A 20,222-nucleotide genomic window follows, 5' to 3' on the forward strand; every position below is an offset into this window, starting at 1 on the left:
ATGTTTTGCTCTTGATTTTTTAAGGTATGGTATTACAGTATCAAAGACCTGTTCTTTTGAATTAGATTATTTCTGTATTTCTTTTTACACTAAAGAGATTACGTTCTACGGAAAGCCTGACTTCATCTACTTCTCAGGCTATGAGGATCAGGGCCACCATTCATTTCAGCTGTCACTATTCCCTCACTGCCCATGGGAGCCCTGGAAACTGGTAATGCTTCCTTTCCTTACTACTATTTTATTGCTTCTTATTGCAAAAAGCAATGTTATGATTTGAATATAGATAAAAAGAAAAATTACTGCAAATTTCACCACTCAGAGATATCCACTAGAAAATTTTGGTATATGATTGCAGTCTTTTTTCAATATGAACTTTTATTTGTAAAAAATGGGGACCAGCAGTTAACATAATGGCTATGTCGCTGGACTCCGATGTAGTCAACCGCGGTTCAAGTCCTGGACCTGGTGGCTTAAACTCATGCTGGGTGCATGTGCATGCATGCCCAAGATCCCGAGAGGAGAATGGAGGAGAAGGGATTGTGGCATGGCCATCCCCCTTGGGGGGTGATTTCTTGCTTTCTGTATCTCTGTCTCTCTCTGTTTTTCTGGTGAGTGCACACGTCCTATGGCAAAAACCTCTCCAAAAAAAAAAAAAAAGAAAAATGAGCTTATAAGTATGTTTTGTGAGATGTACTTTTACTGAAAAATATCTTGTGGAAGTTTTCAATATCCTTCTCCAACACAATTTTTTCTTTCTTTTTTTTTTTTTTAAAGAATGACTAATTATTATCATTATTATTATCCCTTAATTTGACCAGAAAGAGACAAAGAGAGAAAGAGAGAGAAAGGGAGAAAGCAAGCTGCTCGGTCTGGGACTTGAACCACAGTTGGCCATGTGGGAGTCAGCCTTAACAACTATACCACCTGCAGTCCCCCAACATCATTTTCAATAGTGTGGCTTATATGGTGAAAAATACAGAAAGGTGGTAGAGACTGCTGGTACTGCAGGTGCCTGGCATATAGCAGGAGCTCAGGAAATAGTTATTGGTCAATGAATGAATGTCAGGACAAGCATGTTTTGAGCTAGCCAAAGTTTGGTGCAACTTTTTTTTTTTTTTTAAAAGAATTATTATCATTATTATTATTATTTAATTTGACCAAAGAGAGAAAGAGAGAGAGAGGGAAAGTGAGAAAGCAAGCCACCAGGTCTGGAACTGCAACTGCAGTTGGCCAACTGGAAGTTTACGGCCTTAACCACCATACTACCTGCCGGCCCCATGAAACGCTTTAGTTGCCACCTAAGAGCAAAGTTTTGAAATGGAGCAAAGGCTAGATATGTCTCTTAAGTAAATTAATAATGATAGAGATTGCCAAATTATCCTCCAGAAATGTTTTATCCAGTTGCACTGCACTAAACTCAATAAACTGATGGCTCCCTAAGGTGGATTTAGTAGGCTACATTCTACCTCAAATTTTCTCTAAAGAATTACTTGAACAAAAGGTGCTGTTTATCCATGGAAACATTATTACAAACCCTGACAGAATGAGTACTAGGTTTACTCTCCACCTCTGTTCTTGAGCACCGGCTTGAGAGAGTTTGGCTCATCATCAGCCACTATTAAATACATCTGGAGACAAATGTATTTGGTTTTAGAAAATCAAACCTTATGTCAACCACGCCTCTCTCCGAGGACTAATATTTATCCATGTATCTAGATCTATGCATATAAAACACTCAATATAATTAGAATGGCCAAATAAGCAATTGTTGCAAAATGCTAGATCGGTCAGGTCAGGGGAAGAGTAGGAGGAGGATGTTCAGGTTCATTTTTGCATTTGGGTATTTGACTCATTTTCCTAGATAGGATGTAAGAAACTGGGGTATGGTGTAACAGTTAAGAGCTGAGGCCCTAAAGGAAGGCAGACCATTACTTAACTGGGCTCAGCCAGTTGTTTAACAGAATGATTTTTATTCCTCCTCAGAGCCTCAGTTTCCCCATCTGTAAGAAGGGAATGATAGAAACACCCTTCTCATAACCATTACCATAAGGCTGAGGTAGATAATGGAACATGAGATGAATGAAAATGATTGGCAGAGAGCATCGCAGAAGGCACATGTGGAATAAGCACCAGCTTTTACCCCCCCCTTTTTTTTTGAGTATAATGTAGCCTTAAAAAAAGGATCCAAGGCAAGGAGTGCCAATTAATAGATTAACCTAGTGACTTGAATGAAGGTTAGTAAAAGAAAAAAAAAATCATTCACTTTACACATAATCCGAGGTAATCAACATTGAATTATATCTTACCTAGATTGTAAAATTTTAACTTTTTCAGGTAACATATAGTACATATTTTCTACATGCTATACACATAATAAACTGTCATATTTTAAATTCAGTCTTAGTGACTTGGGATTTTATTTGAAATGAGGATCAAAATGTGTCTCCCTTTTAATAGGTAAGTGGATTAAAACTAAGACAAATAATTAAAAATAGGTGATTACACTAATTATAATTATTTCAAGATATTTTTAATCTTTTTTTTTTTTTGGAGAGATTTTCACTGTAGGGCGCGTGCGCTCGCCAGACAGACAGAGAGAGACATAGAGACAGAAAGCGAGAAATCACCCCCCAGGGGGGATGGTCACGCCGCAATCCCTTCTCCTCCATTCTCCTCTCGGGATCTTGGGCACGCACGCACACGCGCCCGGCGTGAGTTTTAAGCCACCGGGTCCGGGACACGAACCACGGTCGACTACGTGGGAGTCCAGCGACATAGCCATTACGCTAACTGCTGGTTCCCAAGATATTTTTAATCTTTAAGAAACAACACTAGAATTAAGCTATTAGGGGTAACTTATGTTTTCCCATTTTTTGCTTATATTGGAATTCAATTATTTATTTAAAAACGTGGAAATTACCTACCACTTGGTATTTGGACATAAAGTGGAAGATAAATTGACTTAAATTGAAATTTTTATAAAACTAAAACAACTTAAAGTATACAACTCATTTCATACCAAACAAAACAATCAGTGGATGATTCCTGTGCATTTGTATATGAAAAAGGATGGAAGATGCCTTCAAATTGCCAAAATGTGCAAAAGATTTTTTTTTTTTAAACCTATAGATAAGGGGGAAAACTCACAGGTGGAAATGTATAGGGAAAATGTCATTAATAAAAAAAAAAATCCTCATCTGTAAAGTGGGGAGGCTGGATGTACTGACCTCTACTCTACTCAGTATTGCCCAAGCTATATATATACACACACACACACACACACACACACATACATACATAAAAGCAACTTATGTTAACACCAACTTTCCCTAAATTAACTCAGGTTGCCTACAATAGGCTATAGAAAAGGAAGAAAGAGAGGTTAGGCAGAAAAGTGCAGCAATAAAATCCACATTTTCTTTTATTTTTCTTTGCTTTGTATGATTACCCGACAGGCTTTGAGTATTGTTATAACAAAGTACAGCCACTGCAAAATAATCTTTTGCTGGGAATTCTTAAAAAAAATTTTTTTTTGTTCTCTTTTAAGCCTAATTTATAAAGGTTTCCAGATGCTTATCCTCACAGATTAAACACAGCATGATGTAGACACTTACAATAATATTCACTGCTATGAAGCCAAAAAAAGACTACTTTGAGATCTAACTGCCTATCACCTACAGAATCAAGGTCCAGGGAATTTGCAGTTGCTATTAAAGGTGTGATGCTCTGAAGTAATTTGGAAACAACCTAGGTTCTCTGTGGCAACACATCCACCCTATACTGTGTCAAAGCACATCAAATGGTTGGCATTCCAAGCCTCAAACAGGTTATTTCTCATTATGTGAGTATGCAATGAAAGGATATGAGCAAAGAATAGAATGTATATTGGAAGCTGACTTCTGAATTTATTAGCCAGCAGTATTGGGCTCAAACGGCCAGTCTAATTTCAAGAGACCATTCCAATGTGGTTGTCAAGAGGAAGGACAAGGTATTTTTCAAATATCTGTTCCATGTGAATGGATGGGGCCTGCCAAGAATGACTTGGTACGCTGGCATGCAATCTCTTAGAGGGAAGTCAGCCTGAGTCACTGGATACATCAAAGGTGGAGTCCAGCGAGTGGAATTGCTGCAGGCTGTGTGAACAAGCCAGATACCTGCATTCATCTACCCACTGCTGGGATTTCAGCCCTCCTTTTAATTACATTAAAGCAGCTGGTACCACTGGTTACTGAAGTCTTCAGATTACCTTGATTGCTCGGTCATTATCTCTAATCAGCTGCTGCTTCTCATCTTCAAACTTTTGTACAACATCCTGGAGCCGCCTTTCTGCAGTAAGCTGCTGCCGGCTGTTCTCCTCTTTCAGAGAGGAAATGGTTGTCTGAAGTTCTGCTATGATCTACAATGAAAACAGCATGCTAGAGCTTCAAATTCTTCAGGGAGAGGCATCTATTTTATATGTATTTATGCTAACAAAAGAATGGCTTTGGCAAAACTCTCTTCCATAAACTAAATATTTTCAATTAACATATCACACACTATGATCCATGAAATTCCACATAATAAAAGACTATAATAAAACTGTGAATAAAAAATGAACCAAATATATTTGGAAGACATTTCCACTATAACATTCCACAATATTTACTCACCAGAGGAAAGAACATCTGTGACCTCAAAAATATGAAAAGCATCGAATTTTATTTTACTGACAAATATGCTTATTCGAGTAAAAAAAGCTAGTCTGCTTTCATGATACTTCGAACTGTAATAATCAAAACAATGAACAGAGTTCATTCTCCACTGTTACCTAATTCTACACAATAATTTTTGGGTAGTCATTCACTCATGTTTGTGTGTTGTGTTAAACCCTAAGTTTTTATGTCATTTACTATGGACAATCAAGTATTTTTGTTGCCTTTTTCACAAAAGAATTATTTAATTTAATTAATTTATTTATATTATTATTTCATTTGTTACAGGACATGTGCACTCACCAGAAAGACACAGAAAGAAACAGAGAGAAAGTAAGAAAGCAAGCCACAGGTCCAGGACTTGAACCATGGTCAGCTATCTGGAAGTCCATCACCTTAACCACCATGCCACCTGCTGATCCTACCTGTCTTTTATAAATGAGAAAACAGAGGCACAGCATAGGAGGTAAAATATTTTACATTGCTGAAGATGCCATCCAACTGAAGGAGACAGGATCTCAACTTCACAGGTTCATCAATAGCTACACTAATTATTTAGCTCCTCTAATAAGCAGGCAATTTTTCTTTTAAACAAAGTTTTGTTATTGAAGAGAAGTTCATACTTCCAAATAGGCTGTCCTCTTCCTAACTAATATGTACTCATGGGAGTTTATTTTGGTTCCAAAGTGTCATTTCAGAGTCCTGTAGTATTCTGTACATTTAAGGATTGGTTCTTTCCCAGACAGGAATTCCTCCAACTTCCAAATTAATCATCCAGTGAAGGACTTCTACATTTAATAGGCCTACTGAGAGCATTCCCCTTCCTTGGGTTCATATGTATCCATTTCCTTTCAAATTCAATAGTTATGATTTTCTAAAAGCAGGAAATGTTTGTTTCTTCTAATAAAAGAAACAATATTAGTCCTGGGTCACAATATCATTGTTGGTTTTGTGGAAAGGGGGCCAGTGAGAAACACTGGACAAGCTAGCTGTCTTTCTTAAAGCTCAGTTTTCCAACTATTATTTTGGTGACAAAACCAGATGACAGTGTGATAAGGCAATAAGCAGAAACTACTGGGTCATCAGAAAAGATAGGGCATATTTTTCTATGCAAAAATGTGTCATGACTTTTCTAATAACTCAGTATCTGGAGTCTCCCAGAAGACAAGTCCTATAGAAATAATAGTGGGCCAGCTGGTGACGGTGCTGGATTCCACAAGACTGACTCTGTGGTTCGAATTCTGGGCCCAGTGGCTTGAAAATCACACTGGCAGTAGTGCGTGTGCGCCCAAACTCCCGAGAGGAGAACGGAGGAGAAGGGATTATGGCAGGGGGTCATCTCCCTGGGAATGATTTCTCACTTTCCCTCTCTGTCTCTCTCTGGCAAGTACAAAGTCACTGTGGCAGTTTTACATTTAGAATGTATAAATAAATGTCAAGGCAACTGGAAATGACAAAATAAATAATAGCAGTATGTTACTATTATTAAATGTGAACTTGAATTTGTGCTATAAAGGGAGATTCATTTATGGAGGATGAAGATGTTTTCATCTACTGTCTGAATATTGGTTAAATATTTCCATTCTGGCATCAATCCAATTAATTCTCATAGCACTTCTGCGAAACAGGAAAAGTTAAATTCTTAGAGTAAATGTCAAAAACTGCTTCAAAGGATGATCAGCTCGGCGTCATAGAGCCAGGGGAGGTAGGAATAAAAAGCTCCAGATTTCTTTGGCCTAACATGAAAATTACGATTGATATTTTATAAGAACATGGGGCCAAACAGGAAAAATAACAGTATTTCAGCGTCTCTGGTTGAGTATACTACAGCTTTTTAGAAGTGGTGGACTTAATTCTGTGGAGTGTGGGTATGGGTGTATCTGTTTAGTTCTGTGCATTTTTAGTTTGGACACGTATCTCCACAGCCAGAGTCACTTAATACATTTTCAAGTATATACTAATTTTTTTTCTCCAAAAATACAGTAAGGTTAAGATTAGAATTACTGCTAAGTTAAAGGCTGAAGATAACAAAATATTTTGGGATACTTCAAATGATCACAGGGCTGAAACACAGACACCTGTAACTTTCAGGAAATTTGGGACAAGCACACATCAAAAAGAAATAAGTGCAGGCCTTGGAAGGCACTACAAGTGAAGTTCAAGATGTTCTGAGGAGGACATGCTTGCTTTGCGAGAAAAATGAAACTTTACATTCTTTGGGGGCATAATGAGATTATCTCTGGAGAGCTATTTTTTAAATTTATGAAAGTGATAAACTGGAGAGAATGTCAAAACACTTCAGGTGAAACACCTTGGCCAGATAAATAGACAAATTGTTAGGGTGATAACTGCTAGATAAGATAGACCTAGAGATCCAGTTTAAGGATAATTTTTAAAAACAGGATTGAATACTTTAGATTGAGAAATAATCACAATAACCCAATTAATATGCTGTAGGCAAGTTACAAAGCCTGGATCTCTAGGTCTACGGGTTGTAGGGCCTAGAGTATAACAAAAGGGACTGTTTCTTTTTCTGAGAGTTTTTTGCAATATGGCACAGAGAGAAGACAGAGAGAGACAGAGAGATAGAAAGTGAGAAACCACCCGCACAGGGGGGATAGCCACGTCGTAATCCTTTCTCCTCCATTCTCCTCTCGGGATCTTGAGCACACAGGCACATACGCCTGGCGTGAGTTTACGCCACCGGGTCTGGGACTCGAACTACAGTCGACTACATGGGAATCCAGCGACATAGCCATTATGCCATCTGCTGGTCCCAACCTGGCCCATATTTTTAAACTTTCTATTGTTTTTCAGATCATGGTACAGTGTAAGATTTTTAGGAAACTTTTCCTTAACTACAACAGACAAGATAAGCCATTCTTCAGAAGGGTAAGTGACCGCTGAAGCTTCTCACAAAGTAAGTGGAAGAGTGGCTCCTTGGTACCCTGGGTATCTTGGGCTGGGACCTTGGAGCACAACATGAAGTCAGGGACAGGGGCCATGTGGCATTCCCCAGGCACTAGTCCATATCAGGTGTGGGGAAGCTGATGCCTGCAGCAGGGGTAGGGTGGAGCTCAGCTACCATCCCAGCTTTGGACTTCTCCACATTTCCAACTACAGATATTCTTGACAGTGGCAAGTTCTTTCTTTGAAAAATGGCTACTAGGTGATTGGGCTGAGTGGGAAAAACTGCATTAAAATCGAAAAGGCAAGGTTAGTGTACTATAGGATAAAACAAACAAGTTCTGATGACACTGAGAGCTGTGACCACATCGAGAGGATGCGACACTGTCATGGTGAATGCTGAGCTCTCAGAAGGAGGCACCGTCTCAGGTGTGCCAAAGGCATAGTGTCCATGGTCTACTGGGTCCCCAAAGCTTGACAGAATCTCAAGAGTTAAGTAACTTCCTTTAGGGGCCAGCAAGTGGTATGGTGGTTAAGGTGCTGGACTCCTGCATGGCTGACCACGGTTTGAGTCCTGGACCTGGCGGTTTGCCTCCTCACTTTCCTTTTCTCTCTGTCTCTCTCTGTTAAGTGCATATGTCCTATAGCAAATTTAAAATAATAATAATAATAATTAATAAAATTAAATAATTCTATAATTTTTAAAAAAAAATGTAACCACCTTTAAAGGAGGAAAATATTTAGAATATTTCCCATTTTTAACCTGATTTTTCCCTGGGTACCAATATATTCATTACTAATGCATTCAATGTATTATTATTTTTTTTTGAGAGAGGGATTTTTATCTTAAAGCCCATTTTGTCTGAAATCAGTACAGCAATTTCAGTTCTCTTTTGGCTTCGGTGTGCATGGCGAGAGATTTTTAAAAGCCTGATACACCGAGCTAAGCAACTTTGCTTCAGTTCTCATTAGCTTTAAGAGATATGAGTTATAGACTTTAATAAGCCATTCCTCAAAAATGGAAAAAGTCAAACTACAGTTCTGTTTTCTGATGTTAATTTTAAAATAATTTGTTGTTTCTCTGAACTGCCTGACATTGTAAATAAATGTTTCACAAATGTTAGTGTGTGTGTACACACATACATACATATTTATATAAATATTCTATATAATACATGTATTTAGTAGTGAGCAAACAAAATATTGTCAAAATAAGGTTATCATCCTATATTTTATGAGAAGAATCGACTTTTATTATATTATTATGCCCTTTCTAAGATTTCTTTCTTTTTTGGTATTATACTGTCCTTTCATTTATGAAATAATGAATATGGTATATAACAGTTGTTACTGGTTGGTTTTTTCCTTCTTGTCTTCTCCTCCTGTATTTTGTTCTTTTTTTTTTTAATTTTATTTTTTAGGTTTTTGCCATAAGGCATGTGAGCTCTCAAGAGAGACAGTAAGAGGGAAAGTGAAAAAAAAAAAAACCAACAAAAAAAGAGGTAAAGTGAAAACTCACCCCCAGGGGGAATGGCCATGCCACAATCCCTTCTCTTCTATTCTCCTCCTGGGATTTTGGGCACACATGCACACGCACCCAGAGTTATTTTACAGTCAGTAGGTCTGTGACTCAAACTACAGGACTTGAACCATGGAATTGGGCACATCAGAGTCCAGTGCCTTAACCACCATGTCACTTGCTGGACCCTCCTTTATTTTTCTTTATTTGGAGAAATGATTCGCAACCCTAGGTTTCTCCAAATTTTGCCAAGAGATTTTATCAATTCTTTTCTTTCTCTTTTTTTTTTTTTTTTGAGAGGTTTTTTCACTATAGGGCATGTGTGCTCACCAGACAGAGAGAGAGAGAGAGAGAGAGAGAGAGAGAGAGAGACAGAAAGCAAGAAATCATCCCCCAGATGGCCACGCCGCAATTCCTTCTCCTCCATTCTCCTCTCAGGATCCTGGGCATGCACGCACAAGCGCCTGGCATGGGTTTTAAGCCACCGGGTCCGGGATGCGAACCGCGGTCGACTACATAGGAGTCCAGCAACATGGCCATTACGTTAACTGCTGGTTCCTGAGATTTTATCAATTCTTTTTTTTTTTTAATAATTATTTTATTTTATTTTATTTATTCATTCATTTATTTTTTAATTTGACCAGAGAGAGACAGACGTTGAGAGTGAGAGAGAGAGGAAGCGAGAAAGCAAGCCACCAGATTCAGGACTTGAACCCTGGTCAGCCACATGGGAGTGTCCTGCTCCTTAACCACCACACCACCTGCTGGTCCCTAGAGATTTTATCAATTCTTGAACATCAAAAAACCACAGTTCTTGAAGAAATAATCTCTCCTTCTTTCCAGACCTTTTTTCATTCCCCCCTCCTTTCTCTATTGCAATTTTATAACTGCTACTATGACAGTTAACAGCTGTTAAGTGCTTTAGTATATAGCTGGAACTGTACTAAACACAGCTTTTGGCACTACTTTACTTAATAGTTAAGTCTGTCCTGTAAGGTAAATATCGCTTCCCCATTTGACAAAGAGGAAACTGAATTCCAAAGAGGGCAGGTAACTCCCTCAAGGTCATAGAAGAGGCAGGGCTGGTATTCCAGTCCAGGTCTGTCATACCCCAAAGTTTAGGCTTCTTCTACACTAACTTACATTTAATTTGCCTTCATATCAACTAATCAGGCTTCTGTGTACATTCCTCTAGATAAACGTGAATACTGCTGTTTACACTCTCATGATTTCAGCATTTATTAGCTATCTTCTATCTCACTCTCAGTCTACCACCCCCATTTAACATAAGGCAAAATGACCATGTAAGGGTATGGCAGCTGGAAATTTGTCATGTTTTACTATAAACTTTAGCTTTTGGAGTCATATGATTTCATTTTATTATAAGAATCTTTTTTGATGGATTAAAAAGAGTATTTTTCCACATGCCTTCCTCAAGGAAGGCCTGGAAAAATGACAATCAAGACACAATCATCTCTTACATGAACACGTGACTCTTCACTTAGACAAAGACTTTTTGCTTTCCTAATGGGATGTGAATTTCACAACATGAACATTTCATAAGTAATTGTAGAACTGAAGAGGTTTCATGATAACCACTGCAATTTTGCCATATTAAAAATGTAGGAGGGCCAGCTGCTGGTGTGGTGGCTAAGGCAATTGGGTTCCACATGGTTGACTCTCAGTCCTGGACCAGGCGACTTCAGAAACATGCCAGGTACATTTGCATGTATGCCCCAAATCCCAAGAAGAGAATGGAGGAGAAGGAACTATGGGATGGCCATCCTCCCTGGGCTTTCTTTTCTCACTTCTCTGTCTGTCTCTCTCTGTCTCTCTCTGATTATCGCATGTGCTCTATAGCAAACTAAAAACAGAAAGAGAGAGAGAGAAAGAGAGAAAGAAAGAAAAGAATAGAAAAGAAGAGAAGAGAAAAGAGAAGAGAAGAAAAGAGAAGAGAAGAGAAGAGAAGAGAAGAGAAGAGAAGAGAAGAGAAGAGAAAAGGAGGTAGAAAGGAAGGAAGGGAGGAAAAAATGTAGGAAATAGGACCAGGCTAGTGTGTCAAGGTTAAGAACCCTCCTGTGATGTCAGGTCCAGATTGGGGCTGGCTTAGTCACTTGCTAACATGTGATCTCATCTCTCTGAGTCTCAGTTGTCTCTTCTGGAAAAATGAGACCAATGGCAATTCCTGACTCCAGAGTTGTGAATGAAGATTGCCTGAGTTGAATGGATAGTGCCCACAAGTTTCAGATTTTATCATGTTGCTGTTACTACTATTCTGTGGGCAACTCATAAAACGGTGCATGAATTCCAGTTGACTACCACGTACCACTGCCTATGTGTAAAAAACATGGAGACAAGTTGATTTTTAAACTCATTCGATGTGATGCCTACAAAACTAAATGGCTTAATTTATCTCCTGGCAAAATGAATGTAGGTAGTATTTAATGGTTCTAGCATCACTCGTCAAGTAAGGAATGCTTGGGATTCCCTAAATGATACTACTGGATAAAATATAACAACTTAGGCAGAAAACAATACTCTGAGCATCATACTTCAAGTAAAGACAAGAACTCAATTACTGGCCTTTCACGTACTAAAACAACTATAGTAATGACGAATAGCGTACTAAAACAACTATAGTAATGACGAACAGCAAGATATGGACTTAGAATTCTCTTTTCCCCTCCAAAGAGTCAACGGTTGAGCTGACGATTTAACCTAGAATTATTTGTATTTGAATTCTGTTGTTAAGCATCTTTCACTGCAAGAAATGAAATATTGAAAAAAAGCACAGATGGTATCAAACTGCTTACATCACAAATGTAGGTGTGTATCCCCTATGCTTGTGAAATGTGTTTCAGCCTGGGCTTGTTCAAGTGTACAGTCTGGTTTTACAACATCTGAGAGAGAGTGTGTGTGTATGTATGTGTGTGTTCAAATGGTCCAATATGCCCATTTTTTTTTCTTGATTTTTTTTAATAAGACTGAAATTTAACCTAGAATTATTTGTATTTGAATTCTGTTGTTAAGCATCTTTCACTGCAAGAAATGAAATATTGAAAAAAAGCACAGATGGTATCAAACTGCTTACATCACAAATGTAGGTGTGTATCCCCTATGCTTGTGAAATGTGTTTCAGCCTGGGCTTGTTCAAGTGTACAGTCTGGTTTTACAACATCTGAGAGAGAGTGTGTGTGTATGTATGTGTGTGTTCAAATGGTCCAATATGCCCATTTTTTTCTTGATTTTTTTTAATAAGACTGAAATATTAAAAGCATATTTTACTTATCTACCCATCAAAAATATGATAGCAATCCACGAAAAACTGAAAAGAATTAAGTTTACCTCTAAAGTACAAAGGCTTTTATGTGTGGGTTTCGCTTTTTGTTTTCTGTTGTGGTTTCGCTTTGTTTTGTTTCTTTTAACATTGCTTACCTGTGAAGACTTGGCAAGCTTCTGAGTATATTCCTTCTCAATCTGCTGCAGCCTGCTGTTGGCCTGAAAAACACACATCCATGAGCACACACACGGTGACCTGCGAGCTTAGAGTCTCTTCCACATGCCTATCACCAGGCAGCTGGGCCGCCTGCCAGCTGCTCCGCCCTTCTGGGGCAGCCAGAAAACCACAGGGCTTGTCTTTGATCTAACGCCAACTATTCATCACTTAAAAAGAAAAAAAAAAAATCTCTCCTGCCAATTATTAGACAAACACAAGACTTCTGTAGATAGAGAGAGAAAGGGAGGAGAACGAAATAGTGTGAAGGCTAAGGTAAAGTCAGGGAAGAGGAGAAGAGACAAAGGAGAAGGGAAAGGAAAAGAAAGAGGGCTCAGGGAATCGCAGGAGGTGGGGAAGAAGAAGGGACATTTAATACTCTTTCATATGAACATCAATCTGAAAGTAGAGAAATAGGGGCTCCTGGACGAAATCCGATAAGACATTTTTAGAATCAGCAAGCAAAAGTTGAGCTCTCTGCCTACCACACTAGAGCTATTTTTTTAAAGTGACAAATATATCTAAATCAAACAATTTTTTTATGTCCTGGAACGAGGGTGGCCTTTCCAGGAAGTCTCCACATTGCTTAGAACTTGATTATCTCCTCCGCCACTCAAGTTCCAGTCCTTTGTCTGTGACCCGCTTTCTTTCCACTCTCTGGAAGCGCTGGAAGCTTCACTTACCCTTCGTGTTCGGAAATGTCACAATGACATGGCCCACTCTGTGCCTTTTATCCATCAGTCATGCTGCCACTACAGAGGCCCTTTCAGTCGGGGCTCGTGGCCTTCATTTCTGGGAAAGATTCTGGTCATTACTGTCATGATTTCCTCTCCCCTTTCTTCCCTCTGTCCCCCTCTCACTCTCTTTCTGTCCTCTCTGCAACTCTGACTGTTGTACCTCTCAGACTTAACAGCTATTTTTATTACTGTTTTAGTTTCCATTTCCTTGTCTTTTTTATTTTTTTCTGAGTATCCTCAACTTTTACCTTAAAACTTTCTACTGGATTAAGTAAAAAAAAAATCTGCTGTCATAATTGTAATTTCCAGTTGTTTCTTGTTCCCAAATCGCATCAATATCACCCTCCTTTCTACAGATGAAGAAACTGAGCAGAGAGGTTAAGTAACTTGCCCAGTATCGCACAGCTAGAAAGTGATGGAGACAAGACTCTTCCACCCAGTCTTCCTGGAAAGTGCAAGTGCGCCTTCAGCGAGGGCACACTGCATAAGCCTCACAATGCATCCCGATTTCTCCTGTGGTTATTCATTTTATATCTCGGTGTCTATCTGTTTGCCTAAATGTCTGTCTACCTACCTATCTAACATCTATCTGTCTGTAACTATCTATCCACGTATGTTTAAGTTTTCTTCCATCCACTACAGTGTTTTTTTTTTTTCTAAGTTCCCTTTATTTACTTTTGCCACATTGTTTTTGATCTTTGTCTTTTGCTCTAGACACTTCCCTCAAAGGTCTAGTGGTCTTTCGTGTCCTCTCATTTAAAATAAGCCCTCTGAAGTGGAACAGAAGAGGCCTGGATCCTGGATGGCCACCACCACAGGTCGTCGCAGAGGGCCCACCCCGGACTGGACTCTCTGTCTGAAACGTTCTCCCCAGAGCTGCACTGTCCAGCGTGCCACCTGCCAGCACAGAGCCAGTTGCCAGTGTTTGCAGAGGTGCCCGGGTGTTCGCACTAGCTGCTCATACACAAACCCATTTTCCTTTCTGTCCTCAACTGTACCTGAATCCCCCTTTCTTGTGCCATCTCTCCAGAGAGCAACCCGGGGTTAGGGCACGGGCAGTCATGGGATACAATCTGGGTTACCTGACCTGGGTCATCTGACTACTCCACAGAGGATCTTTCTTTCTTTCTTTCTTCCTTTCTTTCGAGAGGTTTTTGCTAGAGGGCACGTGTGCTCGCCAGAAAGACAGAGACAGAGAGACAGAAAGCGAGAAATCACCCCCCAGGGGGGATTGCCATCCACAATCCCTTCTCCTCCATTCTCCTCTTGGGATCTTGGGCATGCACGCACATGCACCCGGTGTGAGTTTAAGCCACCGGGTCCAGGACTCGAACAGCGGTCAACTACATGGGAGTCCAGCAACGCAGCCATTGCACTAACTGCTGGTCCCAACACAGAGGAACTTTCAACTGATGCTGCTGTTCTCTGCTCTACCCCAGGCCAGGTCCCTCCAATACCGGGTCCTTTCCAAAGTTGTAAAACAGGAAGGATCATGCTGCTTCCTATTGGCATCTTCCAAGCTCCCTTTCTCCCAGAAACTGTTCAGTTTTTGGTATTCTCGGTTCTTCTGAATGTTTCAGTTCTAGCCCCTTCTCAAGTTCTAAAATGTTGCTGATTTTCTGAGTGTACTGTTGTCTCTCCTTCGGTGTTCTCTGCAAAATCTATAGTATAAAAATACTGATGCCTGGGTCTCACCCCCAGAGGCTCTGATTTAACTCAGAGAAACACAGTAAATGGATGTGAATACCAGATATAGTGTGTGTGAAAGACTAGAGTGTGAGGAAGGACATTTAGAAGAAAAATAGAGAGGCAAAGCATTAGTAGGACAAAAAAATGAGGTATTATCTGTTGAAGATAATTTTATAGTTTTATCAACTGGACTAGGGAGAAATGTTCACATGTTGAAACATTCACTTTATAAGCTAAATAACATGATTGAATATATGAAAGAAAATGAAATAATAAATATTAAAAAAAAGATTTAGAATCTTTCAAAACATGCCAAGCAGGCAGAATTACCAAAGTAGAACATCCAGAACAGCATGATTGTATATTTCATGATCCTAAATTTGGATTGTGATGATTTACTATTGCTTTCTGGTCCTACATCAGCTAGACTGTAAGCTCAATGAAAATCAGGAATTTTATTAATTTTGTATACCACTTAGCCTTGTCACTCATTACTGTACTCAATAAATATATATATAATGAAAAAAAGGATAAAGATTAAATAATTTTTTAAAAAGGAGTTTTTTTAAATTATGTTTTTTTTTTTTACTACATTTCTTAATTTCAAGAACACCAGATTTAACTTTAATAAATCAAAGAAATGCTAAGGAAATATGCATAAACTTATAGCCAGGAAACAGATTAGGATTCTGTTCAAATAGTAGGTACGTGAACCTAACGGCAGCTCAAGAAAAGACAAAAATCCTTAAAACCAGAAAACAAAGCCTAGGAAAAATCAACAATGTTGTAGTCAAAAGTCATAAAATTCTATTTCACCAGTTCAGTCTCATGTACTTTATCTTTTGTTGTGATTCAATTTTCCCAATTAAATTCTGGGATATAATATTCAACTCCAGACGTGTCCCCATGATTAAGTTGTCCATTTTCTTAGTTTTTGAAGTCTTATTTCTGTGTGACTATATTTAATTTTCCTGGTATAGCATTCCCTGCAGAACTTCTTGGAGATCTGGTCTGGTGTTGGTAAATTCTTTCAGGTTTTGTTTATCTGAGAATATTCTTGTCTTTTCTTCCCATATGAAGGATAATCTTGCTGGGTATAGTATCCGTGGTTGCAATTGTTTTTCCCTTAACACTTTGAATATATCTTCCCATTCTTTCCTTACTCACATTGTTTCTAATGAGAGATCTGCTGTCAGCCTGATGGGTGTTTCTAATGAGAGATCTGCTGTCAGCCTGATGGGTGTTTCTAATGAGAGATCTGCTGTCAGCCTGATGGGATATCCTTTGTAGGTAACTTGCTGTTTCTCTCATGCCAGTCTTAGTATCTTGTCTTTGTCTGTGGTTTTGCCTAATCTGGTCTTGGAGAAGATCTTCTTGGGTTGATTCTATTGGGGGTCCTTTGTATTTCTTGGGACTGGATCTTTGACTGCCTCTCTAAGGTTGGAAAGTTTTCTCCCAGGATTTCATGGAATAGATTGTCAATGCCCTTATAGGTCTCTTCCCCTTCTGGGATACCAATTATCCAGATGTTTAGATGTTTGATAGTAACTAGTTAATTTCTTGTATAGTATTCTCATTTTGTTTTCTCAGTCTTCCTGGTGGATTTTTCTAGGCCAGCGATTCTATCTTCTACATCTGAGATTCAATTTTCAGTATGATCTAGTCTGCTTTTAATATGTTCAAGGGAGGTTTTGACTTCCTGTATTATAGTCTTCATCTCTAACAGGTCCATTTGATTCTTTTTTAAAGTGTGTAATTATTCTTTTAGATATTGCAAGAATTTCCTCACCTCCTGAAGCTCCTTAGCTCCTTTCCCCTGCCTCTTCAGCAGTTCATTGTCTCTCTCCTCTTTGATCTCTGTAAGCTTTGTCACCATGAAAATTCTAAATTCTTTATCAGATATTTCCATGAATTTCATCATACTGTCTGAGGATGAAAAGGAATTATTTTTCTTTGGAGGAGAGTTATTTTCTTGTTTTTCCATATTTCTTGTGACCCTGTGGTGATTTCTAGTTGTCTGATGGATGGTGCGTTTCTTCTCATTCTTGAAGTTCAGTCTGAGTGTTCAGAGGTATGCAGGAGGAGGTGATCTGCAATCTCTCTTCCATTCTGTTCTCACTCTTTGTGCATCAGAATTAGTGGGAATAGAGGAATATGCTGACCCTAAGTATATTCAGATATTTAGATCCTGTTCACTTGGACCTGTCTAGACATAGAAATAAGTGAGGAAAAAAATCTTCATTTTAAGTCTCTGAAATCACTATTTCACAGCTGAAGTTCAGGATCCATGTTCTGATTACATGTGTTTTCTTTGTGCAATAAAAGATTTATCAGTTGAGTATGAGGATGGTAGAAAAGATTGTTGGGAGATGTGAGGAGTAAGGGAAGGTATGAAATAGTCATCTAGGAAAGTGGGAAAGACAAGGGACTGGGAAATAGAGTATGAGCCTCAGGATTCCAGGAAGCATTAGGGCTTACTTGAAATTACCAATGTTGAATTTAAAATAAGATCAGTCTGTAATATATAAACACCTCTGGAACTTGCTAACAGCTAAATGGAGCAGAATCAGTACTTTGGAGAATAATGAGAGTAACTGAAGAAATAAAATTAATTTATAAACCTTCGAGGTTTTTACTATTTATTTGAACTTAAATCACAGCTGTCTAAATTTCTGAGATACTCTTAAATAAATCTAAAAAGCTCTGGTATAGTAAGGTTAAAAATTCATAGTTCATTTATCATGCAAACTGTTCTTAAAACATTTTTCGAATACTTACATTCTCAGGATAGCACTGATATACTTTTCATTTTCATATGTAAAATTAAGTTTAGTTATTTTTAAAGTAAGCCTTATTTTTATTGCTATCACTTCTCTATAGTAAAACAATTTTCAAACAATCACAATGTAGTCTGAACAGACAGAAAACAACAGAAGAGGGGAAAAATAACCCCAGTTTTGAAATGTGCAAAGTTTTCTTTGCCTCAGTAACAGTTGGGTTTCTCTTTGGCTCTTTCTCTTTGGTTCCCTACTGGTGATTGGTCAGGTCCTTTTCCTTCCAAGTCTCCTCTGCTTCTCCAGGATTGCTTCCTCAAATCCCTTTCATTGTTAATAATGTGTTGGCCAACTTTTTCTAAACAATACTTCTCAAAATCTTGGGTTTAATCCAATTTACAGGCCATTAGGTGGCATGGTGGTTAAGATACTGGACTCCCACATGGCTGACTGTGGTTTGAGTCCCAGACCTGCAGTTTACTTTCTCACTTTCCCCTTTTCTCTGGTCTAATTAAAAAATAAATAATAATAACAAATAACACAAAAAAATTTCAAGGGGCCAGCAGGTGGCATGGTAGTTAAAGGTGCTAGACTCCCACATGGTTAACAATGGTTCGAGTCCTGGACCTACCGGCTTAAAACTCATGCCAGGTGCACATGCCTGTGTGCCCCAAATCCCAAGAGAATGGAGAAGGGATTGTGGCATAGTCATTCCCCCCATGAGATTATTTCTCATTTTCTCTCCCACTGTTTCTCTCTCTCTCTCTCTTTCCATCAAACACACAAGTGCTATGGCAAAAATCTTAAAAAAAAAAAATTTGGAGGGGTCAGTAGGTGGTCTGGTGATTGAGGCACTGGACTCCCACTGCAGTTCAACCTGGTGGCTTGAAAATCATGCCAGGCACATGTGTGTGCATGCCCAAAATCCCCAGAGGAGAATGGAAGAGAAGGGATTGCAGTGTGGCCATTCCCCTTGGGGGTTGATTTCTCACTTTCCTTCTCTCTCTCTGGTGAGTGCATGCACCCTAATGCAAAAAAACCTAAAAGAATTTTTTTCAACCAATTTTCACAAAGGTATCAATGGTAATTCACCTTAATGTGCTTACCCTTTTCTTGTAGGGTACTTTATATTATGCCTTAATTCTCAAAAACTCCTTCATTTCTTTATTTTCAGTTTCCTACCACTAATGGTGAAAGTTCAGGCATTCAAGACTTTCACCTTGATTTATACCTTTACATTGAGATAAAAATATACACACTTTTCAGATAAAAATATAGACCCTTTCTTTTTATTTTATCTCAAAATAAAGGTGCAAATATGTGAAGCTTTTAAATTCTCAGTTCTTTAAAATTCTCTATATGGAACATGTTATCATTGAACAAAGAGTTTTTCCTTTCAATCTATATATATCTCTTATTACTTTTTCTTGTCTTATTACATTAATGAAGATAATTTTACAATGTTATTTATTATTATTATTTCAACTTACTATAGGGCATGTGTGCTCATCAGAGAGAGAGAGAGCGAGAGAGGGAAAAAAGGGAAAATGAGAAAGCAATGTCTGGCACTTGAACTGCAGTCAGCCATGTGGGAGAGTTCAGCACCTTAACCACCTCTCTACCTGCTGGCCCCAACTAAGGTGATTTGAAAGGAAGAAAATCAGGAGATTCCTCTAAAATATTTATACTTAAGGCAAGCCCAGATCTTATGAAGGTATATCTCTTTAAAATATGTAAGCATAAGTTTTTGAATATTTGTTTTTATCTATATGTATCTTATATTTAAAGCAGATGCCTCGTAGAAAATATATATCGGGGGACCAGCAGATGGTGTAATGGTTTCGTCGCTGGACTCCCACTTAGTTGACCATAGTTTGAGTCCCAGACCTGGCAGCTTAAACTCACGCTGGGTGTGTGCCCAAAATCCTGAGAGGAGAATGGAGAAGGAATTGTGTTGTGGCCATGCTCCCTGGGCAGCGATTTCTTGCTTTCTGTCTCTCTTTCTCTCTGTAAGTGTATGCACCCTATAGCAAAAAGTCTCTTTTAAAAAAGAGAAAAAGAAAACATACACTATTTTGTTTTGTTTTGGATTGGGCACGTGCATGTCTGAGAAAAAAAGACACACAGAGAGAGTCCTCCTCAAGTTCAGCTTTTCTTTACTTAGCTGTGTCTAGTCACTGCTGAGCCCATGAAAAGCATTCTTCATTTCTGTTACTATGTTCAATCTCCAGCACTGCTTACATTGTAAATCTCTTCTTCAGTGCAATCTGTCCTAGACTCTTTTGTGTTGCTATAACAGAAAACCTGAGACTGGGTAATTATAAATATAGAACAGAGGTTTATTTGGGCTCATGATTCTGGAGACTAGAGGGGTGGGCAGCTGTATCCAGTCAGCTTATGGTGGGGGGCTCC

At 38.7% G+C, this 20,222-nt stretch overlaps 1 protein-coding gene across 6 annotated transcripts in view; it reads right to left on the reverse strand.

Moving 5' to 3' along the window:
* Positions 1–20,222, reverse strand: part of CEP112 (centrosomal protein 112) — a 462,320-nt gene that overhangs the window by 108,192 nt on the left and 333,906 nt on the right. For all 6 annotated transcript variants that reach the window (XM_027771158.1, XM_027771157.1, XM_027771156.1 and 3 more), the window contains 2 exons: positions 12,553–12,615; positions 4,247–4,396 (listed from right to left, as the gene is read on the reverse strand). In XM_027771158.1, the coding sequence (XP_027626959.1) occupies positions 4,247–4,396; positions 12,553–12,615 (213 nt within the window). The remainder of the gene's footprint in view (positions 1–4,246; positions 4,397–12,552; positions 12,616–20,222) is intronic.

The sequence above is a fragment of the Tupaia chinensis genome, unplaced genomic scaffold (assembly GCF_000334495.1).
Source record: "Tupaia chinensis unplaced genomic scaffold, TupChi_1.0 Scaffold000187_1, whole genome shotgun sequence".
Taxonomy (NCBI): Eukaryota; Metazoa; Chordata; class Mammalia; order Scandentia; family Tupaiidae; genus Tupaia; species Tupaia belangeri.